Consider the following 15,874-nt stretch of genomic DNA (forward strand, 5'->3'; position numbering starts at 1 on the left):
TTTTCATTTTTATAAAAATAGATATTTGAAATAACAAGGAAAAAGTAGTACCATTGAGCCCCTAATAAGAGTCTTTTAGGATTGCAGCTAGTTATTTTGACTAAATGATGGCTTGATGAATTGAATCTCCAAACATACTACTCTGTTCTATATTCTGCTTGTTTATAAATATTTTGTACATGACGTTCTAGTTTGTGCTAAGTTTTTTCTGAAAATTTGTGCATTTGAATTTCACTTTTTTGTAAGAGTTTTATTTGGAAGCCATACATTTTATCAGTGAGCACTTATCTGATTTACCAGTTAGGAGGTTAATATATCAAGGAATATAATCTATGTTGTATGTATTTAAAAAGAGACAACTGTGAGGCTGCTCATAAAAAAAAAATCTCTCAGTCCCTACAAACTGTAACAACTATCAGCTGCTCACAAATAGCCCATTCCTGACAAGCTGCTTAAGTAGGTGGTTGCTGTCAAAAGTCCAGATAGTATTAGATCAGTGGTTCCCAACCTTTAGGAGCCCAGGGACCACTGAAGCAAAAATTGGAATCATCGGGGACCACATGCAACCCTCCACCCCGAAAATACAATTAAGCTTGTAATAAGACTAATCAATCAATTACTTAACGCCACCCCTGCACACAAAAAATAAATATGTAATAACAAGAGAAGATTAATTAATAATGTGATTGTTTGACTTCCCAATACTGGGAAGTGCAACTATCATGCAGGGAAGGAGAATGTTAATCTTTGACATATAGACCAGGCTACCCTGCACATGCCCGATCTCGTCTGATTTTGGAAGCTAAGCAGGGTCAGGCCTGGTTAGTACTTGGATGGGAGACCGCCTGGGAATACCGGGTACTGTAGGCTTATACCATAGTCTTTCAAGACTGAAGGTTGCCAACCAGTCCTCCTTTAGGCTGACCCTGACTACAAAGGAGGCAACCCTGGGAACAGGAAGCAGCCACAGTAGGAGCCCACGAGGGATGTTGGGATGTTATACTCCTATCCACACTTTTCTGGGAGTAAGCCCCATTGACTATAATGGTGCTTACTTCTGAGTAGACATGCCTAGGATTGGGCTCTAAGGCTGCAGTACTATGCACACTGTCCTGGGAGGGAGTAAGCCTCATTGACTATAATGGGGCTTACTTCTGAGTAGACATGCACAGCTCTAAGGCTGCAGTCCTAGCCACACAGTCCTGGGAGTAAGCCTCATTGACTATAATGGGGCTTACTTCTGAGTAGACACGCACAGGTCTGAGTTCTGAGACACTCAGCTTCTGAATGCACTTATCCCCCTGCTGCTCATTGCCAGCAAGCTTGGTCACCTACCCCTCCATTGCCAAGTGTAGGAAAAAAGGAAGGAAGCGCAGAGACTTGTCTCCGCCTCAGCAGCTCATCCCCCAGCTGTGCCTCTGCTTTGGAGGAAAAGCCTCTCTCCTGGAGCTGAATGAGGAGCTGCTAACAAGAAAGGTCTGCAAAGGCTCTGTTGTTTTTTCTCCAGAGACCTTCCCAGACCACTTGTAGTCCGCGGACCATGGGTTGGGAACCCATGTATTAGATGAAAGTGATTTCTCTAGATTCATATTAGCCCATCGGTTTCAACCTGGTTTCCAACCAAGTTTTAGCATAGAAACTGCCTTGGTCTTCCTGATAACATTCGGGAGAATGAAAGAGGAATATGGCCTGTTAATTCTTCTGGACCACTCAGCAGCTTATTTATATACTTGTTTCTACATTTCTGCATCTACCTCAGTACAGTTCCAGAAGGTGGTGCTAGAGAACTTGTGTTCAACCTTGTGAATTTATGCTACAAGGGCCCTCTAGGGCAGCCATTTTCAACCTTTTTCAGCTCACGACACACTGACAAGGCACTAAAATTGTCAAGCCACACTACTAGTTTTTAATTACATTATTATGTTACAATTAATTTAATTAATATAACTAAGGGCCCAAGCCTAACCAGGTCTACTCAGAAGTAAGTCCTATTTTGTTCAGTGGGGCTTACTCTCAGGAAAGTGTGGTTAGGATTTCAGCTTTAGATCATTACATGACAATGAAAGAAATTCCCAAGAAGCCTGGAGAGGAAGGTGTATGTGGTTTCTGGTTTTGAAGCAGGTGTGTTCAAACTGCTATTGACTGATATGCTCTGAGATGCCAGGAGGTGTTGGCAAAGAGAGATGAGACTGAGCATACTGGAGAAACAGGGAAGGGGGGGTGAGGGGCAGTGAGGAGATGTGGAGGAAACAAGTGCAGGATTCACTAGGGTGGGGGGGGAGAGAAAGAGAATGGGAGGCAACTGGTTTTGAACTTTGGAAGGTGAGGAAGAGGGAGGGGTGGGGAGGGGCAATCAGAGGGGTTAACTCCAGTTATGATGGGGGGATGTGTGTGCAGGAGGGGAGGAGGTGGGGTGGGGGAGAAGAGAAAAGCATCACTTGCCTGCTCATTTATTCAAGAAAGAGTGCAACCAAGCCTCATTATAGTCAATGGGGCTTAATCCTAGCCACACTTACCTAGGAGTGTGACCCAGCACCCTTCCTGCCAAAGCCTTGCCAGTGGAGGCAAAGCAGGGAGGGTCACTTTGGGGCATTGCTTGCAAGGAAAAGGGTTTCTCCAGGATCCTTTTCAGCTGCTTCTGGCTCCTACCTGCCTTCAGGCTTGCCCTCCCTCCCTCTATGTTCTTCCAGGCTCTTCTGGCTGCCTGCCCAATCAGCACACGGGGCAGGAACCAGCAGCAGCAGGAACATCTAAGCCCCTGCGCGGCTGCTCCTTTTTCACCTGCTGCCGCGCGTGGCTCCAAGCAACTGCTTCTCCCATGCACGCTGCCGCCGCTGCCTGACTCCTTGGCCCCGCGGCACACCTGAGGCAGCCTCATGGCACACCAGTGTGCCGCGGCACAGCAGTTGAAAACCGCTACTCTAGGGTAACATCTTGTCTCCCAGCATCTACATTAAACTGCTGAGAGAGGTCATTCAGAGATTTAGAGTGAGGTGGCATCAGACACTAATGATAACCAACTCTGCTGTTTCCTGAAGTTTAAGTGTGAGAGTAGAAGTGCTAAACCAGTGTCTAGGAATAGTGGTGAGCTGGATGAGCATCAATAAAATGAAAGTAGAATCCTGGCAAGGCATCTGAACAGAGAGGTGGTATTCAATCTTTTCTATATAGAGTTGCACTCCCCCTAAAGGATTAGACTCGCAGTCTGGGTGCAGTCGTTAATCCAGCTCTTTCTCTGGAGGTTCTAGTGTCCTCTGATATTTATCACCTTTATCAACTAAGGTTTGTCTACCAACTGGGACCCCCTCCTGTACTTGGTATCCTGGCTTCAGTTGCCCACACCCTGGTAACTTCCAGACGTGGAGTGACATAAAGGAGAAGAGCTGCAATCAGGACTTTCCTGGTTCAAATCCTGTCTCTTCCACAAACTAGCTAGGTGGCCTTAGAGAAGCTATTTCCCAACAGCCTTGGCTACAGTTTAGAAATAACACTTACTCAACTTACAGGGTCATTGTAAAGGCAGCATCAAAATAATATATGTGAAGCACTTTAAGAGCTTGCATACATGTTAAGTATTATTATTCCTCACCATGCTGCAATAGTGTTTTATACATGGGGCTGTTTTCTTAGAAACTTTACTAGCAGCATACTAGGCTGTTAAGTGAGACTTGATTTTCTTTATTATTATTTTCTTTATTGTAATTGCTCCTTTGAGAACTTTTGTTGCTGCAGGATAGTGTCCTGGTCTTGGTCTCTAACCACTCATACCCACCCACCCCTCAGTGGGTTAATAACCCTCAGTGAATCAGAGATGCATACTCTTTTTTTTTCTATGTTCACCCCATCTCACAGGTGAACATAGAAAATTAATCGATTAATCGATTCCTTTGTACTCGCACAGATACAATCCTGTAAATATATATTGATCTATAAAGAATAGAAATATAGTTAAAATTACTAAAAGGCATTTAATTACTTGCGAGAATAAATATATACACACACAATGCTGAAACAATAAAGCTAAGCTCCTAGATTTACTTCTAATTCTCAACTGGACATTTTAATTCCTGAGCATAGGCGAAGAGCAATTCTTCCACCTGTCATGCCAGCAGTGATATGAACAGACGTCCATGATGGAATGGCAAGGAGCAGCCTATCCTGCCCTAGCAACAGGCTTTTTTATACCTTGAAAATAATTTTTGGCCAGCCAGAAGCTTGGGCCAGCTAAAGCTTCTGGACAGTGACCACCACCTCCCAACTGGAGATTCACACCTGCATCTTGATAGATTATTGAGAGACTGTTGCCCAGCATAGCAATCCCTTATCATGCCTTTGAGTTCAGCCATTGCAAGGAGGAATAAAATAAACTTTCTGCTAATAACAAACCAACTTTCCCATATTAGTTTCAAAATGGCTTCTGGCCTACAGAATGGAATGGGACCTAACCAGTGATTTTTACCATGTTCATCAAAGATGGAATATAAGTTTTATAAAATAACTTATGTGAGCCACATAGAAGTCTGCTAACTACAACTACAGCCATTATATTAGGAAAGGAAAATATATGTATGCTGGAGGTAAACATTAGGCTCTGATATGTGCTGACTTGTTTTCTTCATACTTTGGACAGCACAGGCTAGATTTGGCTTCAGTGCTTTTACCAGTGAATGTTTTCAATGAACAGTATAGGGATGGGTACTCATAGCCAGCTGAACCATAAATAAGGCAATGTCATGTGGCTTTCATCAGTGGCAGATGGGGGGGGGGTGAGGAGACAGCAGATAAGGCTGTCCTTCACCCTGAGATACCTGCTGCCTGTGTTTAGCCTGCCACAAACACCAGTCACACTGTTCTGCTTTCTTAATCAAGAAGCAGATATCCATTCCTTTCCATGTTCTTTTGCACAACTTTAACAAACCTAGAAATGAGGATTTCTGGTTTTATGTACAGGAACTGTGCAAACAAAGGAGCTCTTTGAAAGAGCTCGATAAGAAGCTCTTTCCTGCACACCACAGCAAAGGCAGCAACTGTGTGTTAGGTTGTGTCCCAGGTTATGCTGCCTCTGTCCCCAACCTGTCCCAGGTTATGTCGCCTCTAGTACCACTGATCTATGCTCCATTGCCTGCTTTCATGGTAATGTTTCCCACGTTGAGATGTGCTTCCAGTGTACTGTGTTCAGTTAACAGCATCAGCAGTGGTTAATCTGCCTGATTTCTCCACCTGAGCAGAATACCTATTTGCTCAGACCTATATACACACTCACACCTTCTCTTTTCAACTCCTGACTCTGCTGTGAGCTTTGTGTATGGTTTTTTCTCATTTGGAGTACTTGTGTGCACTTCCCCTGGCTCACATATTGGGGTCCTCCCCCCCCTTCATAGTCTAGTGTAACTATTAGAACATCAGCCTCCAAACTGGAGACTGCTGCATGCCACAAAAAGCCTCCCTGGTGCGACCGAAGCTTACCATTCCTCTGGGAAGGCTTCCATTGTCACTGCCAATCACCCCCATGTTTGCTCTGCCCTACCACATCTGCCAGGAAATCCTGGAGCAGAGCCTGCTGGGGCAGAAGGAACATGGGGGGTGATTGTCAGCAACAGTGGAAGCCTCCCCCGCAGAATAGTAAACTCCATTAGCGAGGGTGCCAGATCTGGCCTGCGGGCTGGAGTCTGGAGAGCCCTGTATTAGAACATTCACAGCCTGCGGCCATCAGTGCTGATGGGAATGTTTTTGTAACCAGCAGTTGGAAAGAAGGAGCAAGTCGGTTCAAGTGACCTCAGGCTTTTGGGATGTTGCATCTATCAATCTTGTACTTCACACTGTTGGCTCTTTGTGAAGTTGGTGGTTCCTTTAGCCTTCTTAGCTGCTACTGGAAAGATCTTGAATTACTGGGCAGGTATTTTGGAGTTGGAACCTTTCCTGGAGTGCGTCCCAAGCTTGCCAAGTTCTGCCTTTTTGGCTGCTGCTTAATTAAAGGAAATGTCTTGTCTGCAATGACAATTGCTATCACATAAGGAAACTGTGTAGTATAAGGGTGATGGTGCTTTAGGTGCAAGGTTTGGATTGGATGATCTCCTTTTTATGGTTCAGACCTTGCCCCTTTTGTGTTTGGTGCCATCTCTTAGGTCAGTGTACCTCTTCAGGAATGGTACATCATTGCCCTAAATATATTCTTTAAAATATAACTTGTTTGAAGGTACTTTTTGCTGAAATTTCAAACCCTAACATTAAGTATTTTTGACACTTATCTTTTCCAATGCGTTTTGAAAATAACTATATTATGCATAATATCTGGAATGAAATTTAAATCTCTGCAGTGTCTTGAAACATATATCTAAAAGTAAATCAAATAAATTGTTCAGTTAGTAATTTTCACATAGGCATCTATTAGAGGAGGAAACTACAGTGCAGTGGCACTGGAAAATATATTGCAATGTGGTAACTGTTTCTTTGAAATTTCCACAAAGAACAGGAAGTTTTGGTAACAAGCATGAGTGGGTGGAACTGTGAGGTTAAAACAGTTAATAATCATACTCTCAAAATGTAGCTTGGCAGTTAAATACTTTTTCTCTACTTTATCAACTGCTGAGAGCATTACTCTGGATTCAACTCTGCTTAGTAATTAAGGTGAGTCCTGCTAAGAATTGCATGATTCTTAGAAAGAGAACATGAGTTCCTTCAGACTATTCGTGTTATGTTATAAACGTGATCACCTCAGGCTTTTAAAGTAAGTTTTGATAAATTGTGTGGGTGTTTAAAAGGGGACAGATCTCTAGATGTCAACACATGGGTGTGTACTCTTGTAGAATTTTGAGGATGAATGCTTATATAACTATATTATAGTTGGTGTATTAGTATCTGAATTTGTGCATCACATACTTTAGATTCAATTCAGCATTTTAAGAAGTTTTTAAAAATAAGGCTATAAAAATCTTGCCCCTTCATACAGTTACAGACATTAAATTCGTAAATGATTTTATTTTTTCTCCCCCTATTTTTTTGTTAGTAAATAAAAACAAAACAGCTACACGGGGGGGGGGGGAGAAGAGGGAAAATACATAATAAATTATTTTCTTGACTATGCACAAAAATCCACTAGGTTCACTAGGAAAAAAAAGATCAAAGCACCACAGTAGGGTGCTACCTTTATTGCAGTCAGTTGAAACATTACAAAGCATGCTTTAGAGTTTTTCAGAGTTGTTCTTCAGGCTATGTTAAGCAAAAGCAGGGCCAGGGAAGGGTGTTCACCAGCGATTTTCAACTTTTGTTCATCTCATGGCACACTAACAAGGTACTAAAATTGTCAGGGCGTATGATCAGTTTCTTGACAATTGACAAGGCGCACTGCACTGCTGGCCAAAGGCTCACATTTCCCAATGGTTCTATTAATAAATTACCCTCTCTTAAAGTCTCGCAGCACGTCTGCAGACCATTTGTGGCATACCAGTATGCCCGGCACACTGTTTGAAAATAGCTGGTGGACATAAAAGGCTGGATGAGGTGCAGTCACCTCTAAATGAGTGTGTAATTTATAACAATCTCGAAATGAAATTGAAGGAGGTATAACACAGACTTACAGCCCAATCCTGTCCAGATTTCCAGCATGGGTACAGCCATGCCAACAGCATGTATACTGCATCCTGTAGACAGTCATCGCGGCCTCCTCAAAATAAGGGCACATTTGTTTTCTTACTTCGGGGCTGTGGCTGCACTGGTGCTGGGAACTTGAATAGAATTGGGCCCTTAGTTTGATTCATCCCTGCGAAGTGCGCGCGCACACACAAAATCAGGTTGCACTTCAGATGGTTTGGACATACAGACAATAATGGTGGTTTTGTCAAAACAAAGACTATAACTTGTTTTGTTATGAATAAGGTGCACTTGCAGACATAAAAACTGCTTTCAGTTTTTTTCTGTCTTATGAATAAAAGTTATTTCAAGTGATTATAAGGCCATTGCACTTGGTATTCTTGAGAGCAGAAACAAAGTTCTGCCTTGAATAAATATTGAAATAACATGCATAGCATGGGGAAAGACTAATGCTGTCTTTCATTTCTATTCCTTCTTAACTCCTTGAGAGAACTTTTGAAAGAAATTCTACTGATGGTTTTTTTTTAAAAATGTTTCTATTGTTTTAGATCCCCAAGTAAACCTCTAGCTCGCAAATTGATAAGTGGGATGGACTGGGAGGTGGTCAGCAGGAATTCGTTATCTGATGACAGGTTAGAAACTCAGAGCTTACCATCGCGCTCTCCACCTGGAACCCCTAATCAGTAAGTAGAATAGTCCTTCTGCAACAAGTTTTTCACCTCTTATTCATTTTTTCAAGGAAAATGAACTGCTTAAAAAACCCTTTGAGGGAGTATGCTAAGCCATCAGGAATTTTCATAGTAAACGTTTTTAAAAGAACATTCTCTATTCTGAAGCTGGCTGACTTATTGTACTAAGACTATATCTTGCTTCCTTTGATTCATGGCAGTGAACTGAGAAGGTATAGATGTACTGTGACTTACAGTGAAAATAATTATCTAAATGCATCTGTAAAGACTGCTGCTTGTGAAATATCTCATGTTTCAGTGCTAAGTAACATTTAAGATTTCTCCAATGATGGCTTGATTTTAGGTTCATTTGTAAAATCCCTACCATATTACCATTAAGAAGGGGCCGTTTAGGGCTGGGAATTGTGCCCTTATCTTGAGGAGGCTGTCAATTGTGGATGGTGTAGTCAGTGCGTAGAAAACAAAACTAAAAAACTAGTGAGCTTCCTAGAGTAAAAGGACTAGATTCACTAGCTTGTGGGTAAGGTTCAGAATTCTCCTAAGAGATTTCCTTTTTAAAGTTATGAAGTATCTGAATCTTGTAAGTTCTATGGATCATAAGAATGAAGAGATGCATATTTGGATTTAGGAACAAAACATTAGATTAGATAGAAGAAATATTAATTGACAGTAAAGTGTCTACAGTATATAATAATCAGGATTAAATTTTACATTTAAATTCGATACAGTGGGTTGTAACCAAAGTCATGACTAAGCCCCATTGCAAACAATGAGATGACTTAGTTGTAGCTAACTTGTCATTTTAATTAATTTCAGTAGGACTTACTCATTACGGTATTTTTTAGGATATAACCTATTCTAAGCTTTAAGAGGAGACAGGTGTTGGTGTCACTACTGATGAAGCCTGTTTCATTTCAGATACCTGGCTTTTCTTGCATTTATTTTCCCCATGCTTTTTTCTTGCATTTATTTTCACATGCCATGCGTGTAACATTTTTTTAAGGGAGACTTGTATCTTTTGTTGTTGTTTTTACTTTGCAAAGAGAAAAGATGGGGGGGCTTTTTTAAAAAGAAAAAAGCAGTTATCTCAGGTAAGCTAAGTTTAAGTAACATTACCTTTGAATATTGTATGCATAATGCTTAATATTGTGTGGGTGGGTGGAGGGCATTACTAGATAGGGGTTTTTTTCCCCTAGTTCTATTTTTTAGTTTAATCACCTCTAAAGTTTATTTTAAGTTTTATGTATTTTTTTTTCTTTGCCAAGAGGGGGAGAGACTTTCATTTTGGAAGTACACTGTGTTTATGTATATCCTCCTGTATTCTACAGTATATGCACAGGGCTAGCTTTATAATGAGGTGAAACTTAAGCAGCAAATTATCAGAGCCTAGAAGGATGTCTGAAATTGGCACTGCCTCACAATGAGACCTTGTCCAAGGACCTATGGCGAACCCCAATGGTCTGAGGGCCAATATGGGGAGTGGTTAGAGAAGGGAATAGTGCCATGAAATCTCTCTTGTGGTTGCACTACCTTTTCCCACTCACCTCCCACTCACCCCATCTTATAATAGCTGCTTGTGATAAAGCAGGGAACTCTCAGAGGAAATGTTATACACTGAGGGGGAGAGGTAGCCACAGCCAAGAGTTATGACAATGGTCTGGCTTCTTAGTCTTATATTGATTTTGAAGCTCTTTGTAACTTAATAGATTATATACTTTAAAAAAAACAACAATTTAACCAATTATTTATATGCCAAAATTGACATGTGGAGGCAATATTGTCCTTGTGAGATATTTCATGGCACATGACAAATGAATGCGTCTCTGTTCTTAGATATGTATTACCTCCTTTCCCTTGGAAGTATTTCAGAAATATTGGTTGTATCCGATGTAGTGCTTGCACAATGTGAGAAAGCTGTCTTTCCCACTTCCTTCCCCAGGGGAACTCCTTGAACACTAAATAAAACTGTTCCTGAGGATCCAGGGATTGTAGGGAACAATGTGGGATGTAGCATGGGCAGGTTGCAGAGCAAGAGATGCAATCCCCAAAAGACATTTGGAAGCTGTTTCTGTATGTTTTTTGGGAATTTATTCTCCTGCTCTGAATTGCATCCTATGCCACGTTCCACATTATTCCTCCAGATTCCCTAGCTCTCAGCTGTGCAGAGAGGGAAATCAGTGAAATGCCTTACAGAGGAGTGGGCAGGAGTGCCCTTATTTTCATGCTATTGCACCAGCACTACTTTTAATTATCTTACTAAAAAGATTTATCTACTTAAGATACAGTCCATTGTGTGTTTCAGTATTGATTACAATAGATTTTTTATTACCTTCTCAAATGGTGTTTATCAAGATTTTTATAGGGTTTCATTTTTAATGTTGAGATAATAAAATTTGTTTGAACTCAACAGATTTTTTTCCCTACTAAGCTTAAGTGCTCGATATACTGATGACATTATATTCCATCTAAATAAAATGGAAATGTTGAATTAATGCATTTGGGACTGCAAACAGTGGAGTTCACTGTAATATTGATTAACAATTTCTTAGCTGCTATGTGAGGGTTATAGTTTAAAAGCCACAATATAAATCTTGTAAATAAAAACATGTTTTGAAAAAGCATTCTATACAATTCAAGCATTCAGTTTAAACAGCAAATATTACCTGCTATGAACAACTGCTCTTTCCCTGTTTAGTCGCAATGCTGCATTTACTCAAGAGAGAAACCGTTTACGGCCATCTTCAGTTGGACATTTAGTGGACCATGTGGTTCATACTTCACCGAGTGAAGTGTTTGCAAATCACCGATCTCCTTCATCAACACAGGCAAATAGTATCATTCTGGAGTCATCACCGTAAGTTAGCTGTTTCCAGTGGGTTTTTTTTAATAGTAAGATGAGAAGGTCTTGCATGCAACCTCTTATCTTATTTAAAGTTGTTTTGTTTAATTTTATACATTTTTAACCTGCCTTTCCCCCACTATTGTGGGCGCCCAAAGCAGCTTACATAAACATAAAAGCCATCAGCATAAAAACAGTGCAGCAATAAAACAGCAAAAAAAGTAGAGGCAGCAGCACCAAAAGGCATAGAAACATCAGCAATACATAAAAATATAATAAAGGGGCATTAAAAACAATGTAGCAGCACTGAAAAATAAAAACAGCAATAAATGATGATAAAACAATAAGACAGCTATCAAAGGTGGCAATAACCCCCTCCCTTCTCTCTTGGGCACACCAAAGGGACCTCTCTGACAATCTCGGGGAGCAGTCCATAATGTTTGGAAGAAGGCGGCCCCTTCGATACTCTGGTCCTAAGCCCTAAAGTGTTTTAAAAATTAAAACCAGCACCTTGAATTGGACCAGTGTAGGCACTGGAGCAGCAGTCTTGCAAAATCAAACTGCTGAGTCCCAGTAATCATGCAGGCTGCTAAGTTCTGCACTAATTGCAGTTTCCAGGTTGTCCTTCCAGGGCAACCCTATGTAGAGTGTGTTGTACTAATCTAAACAATATGTCACCAAAGTATGAACCTCCATAGTTGGGTCCAACCAGCTCAGGTATAGCTGCAACTGGTGTACCAGCTCCCTGGCCGTGACTACTGCCTGGTAGTCTGGGAATAGTTGTAGAACCAGGAGGACTCCCAAGCTATGCACCTGCTCCTTCAGAAGAAATACTACCCCATTCAGAACATGTTGAGGAATTTAATGTAGTGCCAGTTCTCAGCAGAGCACCGCAGAATGCTAGCTTCAACAAAGGCGAAGGAGTTCCAGAAAGACAGCACAGACAAGGCAGATGTCCACCACCAGTCTGTATTTACAGATAAGCAATTCTTTTGCAGCAAAACAGTGTAGTATTCACAGCCACAATCTCCGACATAGACTCCTGCTCTCTTCGACTCCATACAATGACCCTCCATACAACGACCCTGTACCTGCCTTGCTTATGTAGTGCTGTGCACCAGTCACAGTGGAGATGACCTCAGCATTACCTCTTAGTCTCATGACTGATTGCATCATCTTCTACGGTGCACTAGCTGTACCTTCACATTGACTTTTATTACAGGTACTCTGTCACTATGACTCGGCATTTTTCATACACTTTGATTGGTCACATGGAGTCATAGAAGGATACAGAAAGATACATATGTTGCTCACATTTAGGCCTAGACGTCAAGGCCTTGCCCTATTCAGACTGCAAACTTCCTCAGAGGTATTAGGCAAAATAGTCCTGAAAGAACAGGCGGATGGACTAGCACAGTGATGGCAAACCTATGACACGTGTCATAAGTGACACACCACTGCGTTTTGGGTGACACCAGTGTTCACAAACATCTGAGTTTGTTTTACTTGTATTTCATTTTTGTCATTATGTGACATTTCTTTATATAATACATAACACCACACATAAAAAATAAATATGTAAAGAATTGTTCTTTTATTCACATGCCAGCAAGTTCGGCATTTTCTGAATTTTTGACATGCTTGAGCCCAAAAGGTTCACCATCACTGAACTAGCATCTGCATCATCAACTTCCTAGCTCACATACAGTTCCCAACCACCACCTGGCAGTGTCCTGAAATTGACAGCCCTGCCAGTATTTGGTGGAGGGGTGGATCTGGGTGTCATCAGTTTACTGTTTGTGTCCCACTCAAATCCCCAAATAACCTCTCCCAACAATTACACGTTGGTAGAGCCCTACGGCACCCTGCAAGCCAGCAGCCAGATTGCTAAACATGCATCCACTGGGACCACCTTTTGGGATCCTGTCAACCAGGATGGAGTGGAACCACTGCAAAACAGTGCATCTCAGTCCCAACCCACCCAGCCACTCCTAAAGAGCTCCATGGTTAATGGTATTGAAAGCCATTGAAAGGACCAGCAGTAAGAACTTCTGTATCAAGGAAAGTTCTTATTGTAGGATGGACAAGCAATATATAAACACTTTAAATAAATAGTGTAGGGTTGTTTCTGAAGTTTTGTTAGTTATGCTTAAGTCCCTTTGAAATCGAGGAACTGATTTCATAGCTAGAAGGACTGTAGCTAGAGGGGTGATTAAATTTGGGATAAAACTTACTGCTGCTAAGAGATGGTGTTATGAAATGTGAAGTTCCCAATTCAGTTATTACCTCTACCATGAAGTCAGATAAGAGGCATTAGGCATGTCCCTTTCTCATGCAGAGTATGCATGCATGCACACCAATATGTATCTGTAATATAGAGTTGTAAAAATTTCAAAGATAATTTATGTAAAGTACTTTACATAAGCTCAAAAGCTTATGTTCAAAAGCTCTACATAAATAAGTACACAATAATTTTGGAATTTGCAGAAGTAACTGCACACCACAGGTACTTTGGGCCATTTTTCAGTGTTGGTATGGTAGAAGATCCTAGTGTTAATCCTTGGCCTCACCAGTCAAAAGGATTAGGGGTAGTGCCTACAGATGGGGTCACATCCCACCTATCCCCAGATCTCCTGCTGCCACTGCTTCTCCCCTCACTCATTGAACCCTGGCTGGGGATGCCTACAGGGGAACTGCAACAGTAGTAGAGTATTCTGTTCCTTTCCTGGGACCCAGTGCAGTTTTTAAATGTTTGTATGTCCTGCTCTAACAAAGGATGAGGGGCCAGAGCACCTGGGAGGTTATAAATAATGCCAGGCCTTAAAAAAAGAAGAGGATTTCTGTCTGTTCCTGTGACTGTTCCCCACCCCCATTGTCCAGTAAGCATCACTATGGCTTACTAAGCATTGTGGGAAGCATCAAGAGCAAAGTATCCTCTCCCGGAGGCCAACATCTTTCTAAAATTCTCAGATGCCCTGGTCCCCAATGCCACATTCTATCACTACAGCAGCAGTGCAAAGGAGGGCTGTTCTCTACTGAGAAGTGTTAGCTGACAGTGGGATGGTGGAGAGGGTCTGAAAGCCCAAGGGTCCTCCAAACACTGGTGTTGACTCTGAAAAGAGTCTTAAGAAGTGCATAGGATTTTCAGTCTAAAATCTTGTGCTTATCAATGTGCGCATGATATGGCCCTGCTTATGGGATCTATCCACTTACCCTTTAATATTTATAACTCAGAAGGTATTTATGCCACCACATCTGTAAGTTGTGGTAGCTAAAAAAGCACTAAAAATCATGCATGGCAAGTAAAGACAGCCAAATGTAAACATGTGTGTTAAATGTGCATTATTTTTGAATGTCAAATAAGAAACTATTGATATATTAGAGATCAGACCAGATATATAAAACACAAAGTTTTTTAGACTAGGGTGTTTTTCCTTTTTATTTGATTATGTAAATTGCTGTATGCAGTAATACAGAGAGCTGCTTTGACTGCAAAATAGTCTGCTTTCACATCCATTGTCTAAGCATTCATAAGGAAATTCAAAGCTGACTGGACAAATATAAAGCAGAGAAGTTTTTGCCCAGGGCTTCATTCCTGGTTCTCACAATCCTTTATGGTAATACATTACTGCATGTTGCACTCACAACCTTAGGGTTATTTTAACTCCTCCAAATGGAGACTGTTTCCATATAAATATACAGACATGCAATATACTTTATCATTTCTTTATTCCATTTTTGAATTAGAAATAACTTGAAGTTTTGCATAATGCACATTCTAGTATAAAGCAAAGTGTGCTGACCACAGATAAGGTCACATTCAGGCCACAGATAAGATTAGAAAGAACAGTTCATGGTGTGCAAGGATGTGCAGGAAGGTCTATCAGTAATAATATGTCAAATTAGTTGGGTATGTCTGTAGGCTTCACTGTCGCAAATGAAGGCCAATTTACAAACTTATTAATTATAAACGTTTGGTAGTGATTCAGTGACAGCTGATGATCACTTTTTAATTTAAATATGTCATTCTGAGATCTACAAAGAAATTACGAGTTTTATAGTACAGTATTTTATTTATTTTACTTAATGGATTTATATGCTGCTTTTTTGATACTCAGAGCAGTGATAAATAAGCACCTGTGGACAAGCAAGTCATTCACAGAGTTTCATATCTGCCAGTTAAGCTCGTGGACATCTATCTTAATAGACTAGATCAGGGCTTTTCAAACTGGGGCATCGTGATGCCCCAGCCAGAGGGCCCTGGCCTCCTTCCCCTTAAGGTGGAATTTTGTCCCACCTCCACAAAATTGGAAGTGGGGTACAATCACTGCGCTTTCACTTTTTAAACTTCAGGGAGCCCTGCAGATGCCCACACAAGCAAGGCTCCCCATACCCCAGGGAGGCTGCTCCAAGGACTGGTGAGTACATGACAGTCCCTGCAGCCCCCTGAGCAACGCTATCCTGGGGATTGCGTCGCTGACTTCCCCCCGCACCCACTGCCTTCCCCCCGCCCCTGTAAGGATTTAGTATGGTCCTCAAACTCCCTATGAGTTTGAGAACTGCAGGACTCGATAGTCTGCAAACATGAGTCAAGTTCCTAATGGATCTGAATGGGTACAGTTAGGCCAGCTTTCAGACATATGCTTCACCAGAGCCACTTGGTAACGATAGCTTCTAGTGCACATGGCAATGTTTATGAATACGAAAAGTGTGGTGCCTCACTCCATTTCTTGCTTGAGAATCTCTTCTCTTCCTG

General features: G+C 41.4%; 1 protein-coding gene and 1 pseudogene across 1 annotated transcript in view; both read left to right on the plus strand.

Moving 5' to 3' along the window:
• The window catches only part of PTPN4 (protein tyrosine phosphatase non-receptor type 4), a 140,415-nt gene that overhangs the window by 89,118 nt on the left and 35,423 nt on the right, over positions 1–15,874 (plus strand). Inside the window, exons 14-15 of the mRNA XM_066611713.1 lie at positions 8,139–8,273; positions 10,975–11,133. Of these exons, the coding sequence (XP_066467810.1) occupies positions 8,139–8,273; positions 10,975–11,133 (294 nt within the window). The remainder of the gene's footprint in view (positions 1–8,138; positions 8,274–10,974; positions 11,134–15,874) is intronic.
• On the plus strand, positions 751–870 carry LOC136638182 (5S ribosomal RNA; annotated as a pseudogene).

Source organism: Tiliqua scincoides, chromosome 1, assembly GCF_035046505.1.
Source record: "Tiliqua scincoides isolate rTilSci1 chromosome 1, rTilSci1.hap2, whole genome shotgun sequence".
NCBI classification, from domain to species: Eukaryota; Metazoa; Chordata; class Lepidosauria; order Squamata; family Scincidae; genus Tiliqua; species Tiliqua scincoides.